At 50.1% G+C, this 9,642-nt stretch overlaps 1 protein-coding gene across 1 annotated transcript; it reads right to left on the reverse strand.

The window, feature by feature from the left end:
* Positions 1 to 292: 292 nt before the first annotated feature.
* On the reverse strand, positions 293 to 9,636 carry ASB1 (ankyrin repeat and SOCS box containing 1; the record flags this gene model as incomplete). The annotated part of the gene is made up of 4 exons (XM_009710576.1): positions 293 to 511; positions 2,380 to 2,765; positions 7,260 to 7,562; positions 9,527 to 9,636. Coding segments are annotated over 4 exons (933 nt in total), but the record flags the coding sequence as incomplete, so codon positions are not given.
* Between the last annotated feature and the right edge of the window lie 6 nt (positions 9,637 to 9,642).

Genomic DNA, 9,642 nt, shown 5'->3' on the forward strand with positions numbered 1-9,642 from the left:
GCAGAAGTGCCGCTGAGACCCAAGGTGTGTGTAACACAGATCAATAACAGAGGTAGAGTCATAACAAACAGACATATGCTAACAGCTATAGGATATATTGTATTTGCTCATGTAACAGCCACACACGCTTATCGGCCTCATTGCCCAATCAGTTGCAAACAAGAGATCACCAGTTAGATAACCGGTAGCTTAAGAATAGCCACACAAAATCACTGCACCCTAAATTTGGAGGGGAAAAATCACAGGGGCAGGGAATTATGTGCACTCCATGAGCAATACAGTATTTCACTGTGGGAGAAGGGTTAGGATTGGCACCTGGCTTCATCAGCGCACTCATTTACCAAATCAAACTGTCCCGGAAAGCAGCCGGTTGTCCTTTAACTGTGTTCGTGAAGTAAAAATTGTTTAATGGGGTCTGGGATTGGAAGGATATGGATCAGATCCAGACGAGATTTGCCAAGTATTCTTCGTACAGCTATGCGGCAGAGAGACAAGAGGCTCCGGGTGCGGCCTGCAAGGACAAAAGCAGAGAAAAACTATTGAGAGACAGAGAAAGAGAAGAGGGATAACAGCGTGTAAATTGTGCTGAGCTCTGGCTGACACCTGAGGAGCCATTTACCCCTTCCGTATGCCGAGGCCACGTCCTGCGCAGCAACACGAAGGCAGCAGAGGAGAGCTGGGCATGCACAAATCCTCCCTGTGAGGAGGCCAAACCTTTTAGCCAAAGACTTGGAGCAACGACAGCTGCCACATGGGCAGTTCGGAAGGGCAAGTTGGAGACTGCATGGAGTTGTGACCATGGAGTCAGTCCCTGCATGACAGGCTTCAAGAAACCACTGCCAAATCCATACCAGGGGAGGCTGTGAGAGGCTTTATACTATTTGAATCATTTTTAAATTACGCAGACTTTATTTTTGCTCTACACCACCCCCTGGGAAACAACAGCATTGATGGCCAGCTCAGGCCTTATCCTAGTTTTTTTGAGGGCTTCTTTTGCGTTCATGGAGAGCTCTTCCAGCACTGGGACAAGAGGATGGTAGTGTCCGTGTTGGTTCAGAAACTGGACCTCCAAGGCACCACTCCATTATTCCGCATGCCCTACCTGAGGAGTCCCATTTGCCTCCTAAACCCAGGCTTAATGGAAACCACCTGCTCCAGCTTATGTGTGCCTCTTCTCAGTAAAAGTCCAGGCAGGTTTAAAAACCAGGCACGTGCAAAGCTGAGTAACTTTAGGGTGGGGGCTGGGGGTTGTATCCCACAGCCTGAATCCCTTTGAAATTTCTCTGGAGTTCAAGAGGGAAACCCCACTTCCGACCCTGGTGCAAAGCCCTGGCCTTCACCAGCTGAGTCTGGAGGTTTTATGAGGTGCTGCCCTTGCTGGAACAAGGGTGTGCACTGTATTGATGTCGCTTTTTGTTATAAAAGCAAAGAAATAGCAGGTAAATTTAGGTGCGTTCAGGTCTGAGGCTCTGGTTTACTTCTTTTGTAACTCATTTGCTTCCCAGAGGATGTTAAAATTCAAAAAGCCAGCTTTTTCCCACCTTTTTCCACCACCATCTCAGCTCCCTCCTGCCACTTGCTACCGCCATTTGTGGCTTTACTTCCCAAGTAGCCTCACCAGATACAACTATTTCTTGGGTCCCTCCTACAGAGCACAGGATCACTCAAGAACAGTGAGGGGACACCTGCATGGCATCAGAGAACTGGATCTCACTGGATATGCCATAACCTGCCTGTGGTCTGCAGATCCAAAGCCCAGCTCTGATAGGACCCCACTGCCTAAACCTTGCCTCAGGCTGCTGAGGGCACGGTTAGGCAATGGAAAAGAGCTGGGAGAAAGATAAAAAAGGTAAAGTTACAGATAGAGGTGGGGCTGCTGAGACAGGCATCATCGGTAGCTGAAGGACTCAAGAGGGAAAACACCACGGGAAGGGACAAGATGCAACAGGAGAAAAACAGGGAGTACAGCTGGAAGCTTATGGGGAAGCCACTGGGTTGAGCCATCAGTGTTGACAGAGCTGGAGGCAGGCAGCAGCTCAGCAACACTGAGGATCCTCTCCTGCCTGATGCCTGCCTGGCCAGCAACAGCTCTTTGGGAGCCCTATCAGGGGTGGTGAAGTCATTAACGCCCAGCTGAACAGCCTGTTAAATCCCAGTTTTCTCTTCTGGGTGTTAGAACTGCTTTACACTTTTAAGTTAGGTATTACCTGTTCACACGATCTTTTCGCGCTTGGCTGAAGGCACTTGAACAAACAGACCCAAAAGAGGATGGTAACACCCACCCTAACTACCTAACTACCAAATAAACTCTACAAAGAGTTCTCCTGATCCCAGAGCTAGATAAAACCAGTGCCACTTCACTAAGTCAACGCCACTTACCCCTTGCTTCTTTGAACACCTGCAGAGCCTCAGGGTTGACTTTGACCCTTCCCGTGGATTCAACTCCCAAGGCCTCCACTTTCACCAGGTTCAGATCGGCTCCAAAGTCAATCAAGAGGTGGACGAACGCCGCTTCACAGCCGTGCCGCAGGACAGCGTCCATCACGCACACCGGGGAGCCCCGGGAGAAGCCTTGGATGTTGATAGGCCCACAGCAGTTAAAATCTGGGTTGGCTCCAGCCTGGAGCAGCAGTCGGAAGCACTGGAGGTTGTGGTAGGCAGCGCTGATGTACAATGGGCAGACCACTAGCGTGGTAAGGGGCCGTAGGGAGAGGCTGGGGACCCGGGAAGCGAGGTGGTGATTCACGTCCACGTCTGCGCCGTACCTGGGTGGGGGAGAGAGAAGAGCAGAGGTTTGGAAATAAGGCCGGCCAATAGCACCATGACTGCAGCCCAGGGTGACAAAATGGCAGGAGATGAGGCTGAAGGACACCTGGCGAGTGAGCACCCTGCCTGTCTTTGGTACCTCTGGGGCCTACGACCCAAGAACCGCCCATACCTACCCTCAGATGGGCCTGGAGGGGCTTCTGAGTGGGAATGCCATATCCAGCACGGTCTGATCTTCAAGAAGCAAAGTTGTTCCTCTGCCTGCAACAGCCCCAGCTTCAGAGAGAGGAGAAGCAGCTGAGGAAGATCTTTCCTTGCCCTCCTGAAGGATGTGCCAAACACAGCCTTGGCACAAGGGACGGCTCAGCCCTGAGCCAGCATCACGTAATGCTGGATGCTAACGAGCCGGCTGGGGAGAAGGGATGTTTCCAAATGACTCAGTTGAAGAGATGCAGTGAAATAACTTCCCCACCAGGATAAAACAGGCCAAAAAGCAATACAGGCAATCGATCTGACTGTCACAAACAGCAGGGAAATGGAAACAGAAATCTGCACTCAACAGTGAAACATGTATGAAAAAATCCTGCTCCCGAAGGAGCTGGGGTGGTTGAAATCCCATCAGGGAGTCAAAAAAAGGCCTTTTCCCTAGTATTCAGCTCAGCTGAAGGGATATACCTGCCAACTCTGAGCACGCAGGAAACTGGAAAAACACAAAATATTTGCATCAGATCTTCCACTCTCCCCATCCATCCTGCACAGCTCCATTCACAGGTTATATATTATACTAGATACCGCACAAGACATTACAGTTCACCAGCCAGCTCTCCAGGCACGGAAGGGGAGACTTACATGAGCTTCAGCAACAAACCTCTCAAGCCTTTTGCAACTGGCTCCTGCCTCACTCTACCCCACAGAGAAATTCGTACCTTGTATCTTCACGGTATGGTACCACGGTGTCCCAACTGCTCCGTAAGCCCTGCAGCCAGAGCAAAGCAGGCTCAGGCTTGCTGTGGCACAGAGAAGGCATGCAAGCAGGCTAAAGCCCTGCACAATGGACATCAGCATCGTCACGAACAGAAGCAGTGCCCGCAGCGTACTTCTTTTCAGTAAGTCCAGATGGCATTAAGTTGCGAACAAGAAGAAAATGGGGCTTATTGGCTTTGGTTCTTTTCATTTTTTTGGAGGAAGTGAAGAACGCAGCCAAATAAATGGGAGCAAAAAGGTCAAGTGTCGCTCTCTGGAAAAGCATGAAATTTGAAAAATGACAATGCTGCGGAAAGAAGAGATGGCAGAAATAAGCATTTATTTCCCCCAGGCTGGGTAACACCCAAGCAGCGGGGACACTAACTCCATCTACTTCACATGCAGCTTGGATAGGAACGAGGAGGAAGACAACGCAATCCCCTAGGGAATAGCTGGTTTTAATTGCAGCCTTGCGCATCAAGCAAAGCCCTGTCCCTTCTCCCCACAGAGGGATAAAAGGTTCCTTCACCCACCAGGTCCCCTCCCAAAATTGCAAACTGAGCGTTCAGAGGATTACATTTTTCTGTCTTCCTAGATAGCATTATATTTCTTTCTGCAGTTAACAAAACAAATAAGGAAACCACCTGGGGGCAAATCCTGCCTCAGGGCAAGCACAGTTCTCTGTGCTGAACCCAGTAGGTGCTGATCCCTATCCAGCAAATACTTAATGAAATGCTTCAATTCTGAGGATGGGAATAGTCTCATTTAAATTAAGCACACACAGAACGAGGGCCGAGAAAACTTGTCTAAGAGCTGCAAATGGCATGCAGAGTATTTTTACTCCAACGCACAAGATCTCCCAAGCACGAACATCTTGGCTGAGATCTTGGGAGACTGGTGGGGTGGAAAAATGCGGGGAAAACGAAGAGTTAGGCAGTAACAACACTGCCGAATGCGAGCTGGTCCTCACACCAGCCGCAGGATCCAGCTTCGCTTCCCAGGCCAGGCAGCTGGCCCAGGGATCACTGCACACTAAGGGGACATTCCCATCTTTTGGGGACTTCCACAGCACTTTGCTGAATCTGCATCACTTCACCTACGTCGGAGCACAGAGGGCTAAATAAGAAAAGGCGTCTGTTCTCCACAGGCAATCGCACATGTTCCCTGCAGATAAACCTCTTAAAATCAGACTACATGAGCATTTGGATTGAGTCACCTGTGCCGCTGTGGGACTTTTGTAGGGCTGTTGTAGGGCCACTGCCTCCCACGGCCACGGTTCTGACCAGACAACAGGCATCTCTTCATTTCAGTCCTTTTTTTTTCCCCATTATTGTCATCAAAATTCTCGGTGGAAACCCCCAATTCAAAGCAAAATACAAAATTCTACTTTTATCACAGTTAGGCATGCACCTGAGGCATGGCGGTGATTTCACAGATCTCTTTTTCACCATTTTAGGGTGGCAAAAGGATCCTCTCATCCTTAATACGCTGGGTCAGCCCTCAGTGACACTGCAAGTACACCACTACAGTCCGATCCCATCGCAGCACGATCACATCACAAGCTGTTAGGAAAGTAATCTATACCCTGGCAATATAACCATAAATATTGCCGCCAGCCGTCTTATAAAACGGATCATCATTCCACAGCTGTGTGTGTATGTACTACTAATGGATACAATTTCACCGATTGCTTGGTTAGCTGGTTCAGCAATTGTAGAAGTATTCAGGAACCCTGATTGCACTACCATATGATTAAAAAAGAAAAAATGAACCAGGTGATATTTAGACACATGCAGCAAGCAAGTCTGACTGGGTTGGGCTTTCTCTTCAGGACACTGAGGCTCCCTTGAGCTGAATACGCTGAAATATTTCCTTATATCTCAGTAAAAGGGTCTTCCTCATTGCATTCCCCCTGCCAAATCCTTTAGATCAACATTTTAAAAATCTCTGAGTGAGCTTTGTAACATAAGAGCGCATTTTAAAGTAAGCAACTCTGAATAGATCTGTGAAATCCGTACTCCAAGATATTTGAAATTTTGGGCAATCTGACAATTTGGTATTAGCTTAGCAGCCTTGGGAGAGACATTGTCTAATAAAAAGATATTGGACAAACTCCAGTTAATTTTTAATCCTGAAAGTTTTCCAAAATCTTGCTTTTAATATTGCTGGCAAGGAATCCCGAGGAGTAGACACATAAATCAGTGCATCAGCTCTCCGTGTGCTGCTGAAATACCATTTGCTACATTTCACCCTGCCTTAGCGGATATATTGGGGGAGGTTCTCGGGAATGCAGCATGTGAGCTGAGCCCTGTACCAACACGCACGTGGCAATGGGGACACCCTTCTCTCAGCTTGCTGAGAAAGGAGCAAGGAGGGGGGACCGTTCTCTCCTTCTTTCTAATTGCCCGCTTCCTTAAAGCTGGACTTCTATGAAAATTAACTTCCCCACAAGCAAAAAGGAAAGGAGAAAATCCCCAAGTATTTTGAAACTTTTCTATTCAAATCCTTTCCGTTCTTATTTTGTAGCATTTGCAATCATTGAAGGGATTCCTTGTAGAGCATTTCCGTGTGAATCCAAACACACTTTCTTCTCTTTTACTATTTCTTTCTATAACCTGTATTTTACCCTTATGATCCCTTATTATTTGGCGTCAATGCCCCATAGAGTTGTTCAGCACGGTCCCTTATACAAAAAGCTTCCAGTTTAGAGGAAAGAAATTATCACGGCACACCACAGAGGAAGAAACTCAAGTTTGTACAGTCTACTGCTAGACCATGAGCCCACTCACTGCTGGTGCTGCAGAGGAAGTTTCCTGAGGGATAGGAGGAGGTCACCGGTCACCCACCACCCAGCTAAGGTTCATCACCTCATAGCAACAGCTGTCACTCCCTGTCCCAGAGATGCCACCCTTTCGACAGAGCTGTCAATCAGGTGTCTGGCAAGGGGAGACTGAATCGGATGCCACGGAGGGTGGCCTAGTGATGGGCAAACACCGGGCAGCCAAGAACAGCCAGCACCGGTGACACCCATCTCTCCTCCCAAGGACTAAAAATGGTGAGAGTAACAGAGCTAAGCGAAGGAGAGATGTGTTTCCAAACAATTTTTGGTTCTCTGGGGGATCCACCTCACTCATAAATTCAGCCAGGGGCATGGAGCTGGCGGTTGAGATGGAGGTGGGATTGGGGAGATACTTTGCAAGATTTGGATCTGACCGAATAGTGGATGGTGGGCTCAGAAACAGACTCCTCTCTTGGGCTTTGTCTAAGGAGAACAGGCGTGGGAGTCACACAGCAGGGCACAGACCCGTTGCTAGGGCCAAGCGACGGGGAATACGAGGACGTCCCTTTGGGCACCTCTCCACCCTCTCTCCCGTCCATCTCTTGGCCAGCTTCATCAGGCACCGGGCAGGCGAGGAGGGAACGGATGCTCTGAGCCCCATGGGGGAAAAGATCCCAAGGGAAGAAGGGAGGGAGGCAGAACCACTCTTCTCCCTACCAGGACCATCTCCAGCCTGCACCTGAGCTCTCACCTGATCAGCTCCCGGAGGATGTCTGCCCGGCCCACGCGTGCCGCATGGTAAACAGGGGTGCTGCGGTGGTGCCGGCTGCCGTTAGGATCAGCCCCAGCTTCCAGGAGGATTTTGGCACACTCGAGGTGCCCATTGACCACAGCTACGTAGAGGGCAGTCTGTCCCTTCACGTCCACCAAGTCGATCTCAGCTCCTTTGCGGAGGAGGAAGTCAACGCAGGGGCCGTGGCCGGCGGTAGCGGCGATGCGCAGGGGCGTGCAGGGCAGCCAGCCGCAGCACCACACCGACTTCTCGTTGATCCGGCTGGTATCGGGGTAGGGAGAGAAAGCACTGGGTCAGAGAAGCCCTCCTGCCGCCTCGCATCACCCCACCTCCCCTAGCCCCCGAGGAGGATGCTGGGAGAGCCCAAACTGCTCCCTTGAAGCTTTTCCTCCCCATTTTTGGCACTTTCTGGCAGCCCTGAAAAGCTCCTGCCGATAACCTGACTAGGCGCTGCACATAGGTAGCCAGAGACTATGGCATGTACCGGAGTAGTGCCTAGAAAATGGGCTTTATCGCAGCTCTGCTGTGTCAGGAGCTGTAGATATGCAGAGTGATGGACAAATCCTGCCTCAAAACTCAGTCAAAATTAACAACAACAACAAAAAATTACTCCCTACTCCCTTTTTACAGGGAGTCGTCCCAAATCAGCAGCAACCGCGCTGGGGACCACAACCATTTAATTCAAACTGCTCCAAAGAGGGCAGAAAGTCATCAAAGCAGCAGGGAAACAGCAAGAGGACACAGGAGGAGGGAAGCAATGTACAGAAATGCAGGCGTACATCTGTATCACACCACTGGCAACATCCACACTCAGCCAGGCACCGTGGGATGACATAAATACAATTCCAGGGAAACTCAGCCCTGCCAGCAAGGAGCAAGCTTGGGAGGTGAAGGCACCCTGCACTGAACAGCATAAGTAGGCCATTAGCATCCTTGTCGGACAGATGTACTGGCATAAGAGCCTCTTCCAATTTATTCAGAGACAGCTCCGGCTGGCGGCTGCTTAGATCCCCTCTGTAATAAGCTCTATTAGTTGTCATGCTCAGCCAGATCTCAGGTTAGCCCTACAAATCTCATAACCATCCAGACCTCACTTCCAAATTCTCCGCAAATCACTGCGGGTACCATTTTAGCAGGAACGCGCAGGGAGGAAGGGCTTTCTTTAAGGCCAACGCAGGCTGGTGAAAGTGCTCTTTAGCCAATGCAGCAGTGGATTTGCTCTTCTAGATCACTCCATGCAGGCCAACGTAACTGGTACAGGACAAAGCAGTTTTTATACAGTGCATTTACAGAGCTTGCTAGGACAGCAATGCCACAGTTTCTTTTTCAACCATGTTTTAGGAAGAGGAGTAGTATAAACCCCACATCAAGCCCTCAGCTGTCGAGTCCTATGATAAAAGTGCTCCCTTTAACCTCGGTAGTTTGGGAATCTCCACCTCACACCTACCCCCAAATTCAAAGAAGTTGCTTCTCTGCTCACTCCATCACCTGTGTGCTGGTGCTACGGGTCCACCCCTCTTCCTCCCGCCAAACTTTGCTTTTTCCTGTAAGGAACGATGCTGGGCCCTGCTGCCACAGGCTTCCCACGCAGACAAAAATAAGGCAAAAATCTCAGACCGAGGGTCCGAAGAGCCCCAGCTGCCCAGGTGGCAGAAAGAGGGGCTGGCTCATTCTCATTTTTGCTGAAAGAACACTTTTTTTTTGAGGCTGGGAGACATTTTGCACTCTAAGCGGTTTTCTCCATGGTGCAGGAAAATTAATTAACTATCCCCACGGTTGCAGACCTAGCACTGGGCAGATTTTGTAACATAGGGGTGTTTCAGGTTTATATTCGATTGTAATCCCTTTTGTATGTTTTTTGCATTATACGTAGGCTCCTATTTTCATGGTATTACGTTCCTACCCTGATCTGAAAAGAGCTCACACATGGCTGCTACACGCTCGCAAACTGGGTTGAGATTTGCCTCCTGGGAGATCATGGCAGGGGATGATTTCGGGGGCGAGCGGAGCATCCTCCCAACCTCTTCCATCAAAACGGAGCGAGACGGGGTCTCCAAAAGAAGCAAGCTGTAGGGATGGCCTGGGGTGAGCAGCCCCCAGGGAGTCAATAGCCAAAATCGTTCCAGCGGGACCTCGCACCTGGTTTCCCCCTTGTCCCCATGAGGGTCTCCGCAGCCCTCGCTGAGGGTGCGGGCAGGGTGGGGTGTGAGAAGCCCCCCCCTCACCTTTGGAAGCTCTCCTCTTGCAGCAAGCTCTTGAGGGTGGGCAGGTCCCCCACATAGGCCGCGTCGTGCAGCCGGGTGTCCTCGCAGTGCTCGATGGGGTGGTCGCAAAACTGTTC

The sequence above is a fragment of the Cariama cristata genome, unplaced genomic scaffold (assembly GCF_000690535.1).
Source record: "Cariama cristata isolate BGI_N322 unplaced genomic scaffold, ASM69053v1 scaffold43551, whole genome shotgun sequence".
Lineage (NCBI taxonomy): Eukaryota > Metazoa > Chordata > Aves > Cariamiformes > Cariamidae > Cariama > Cariama cristata.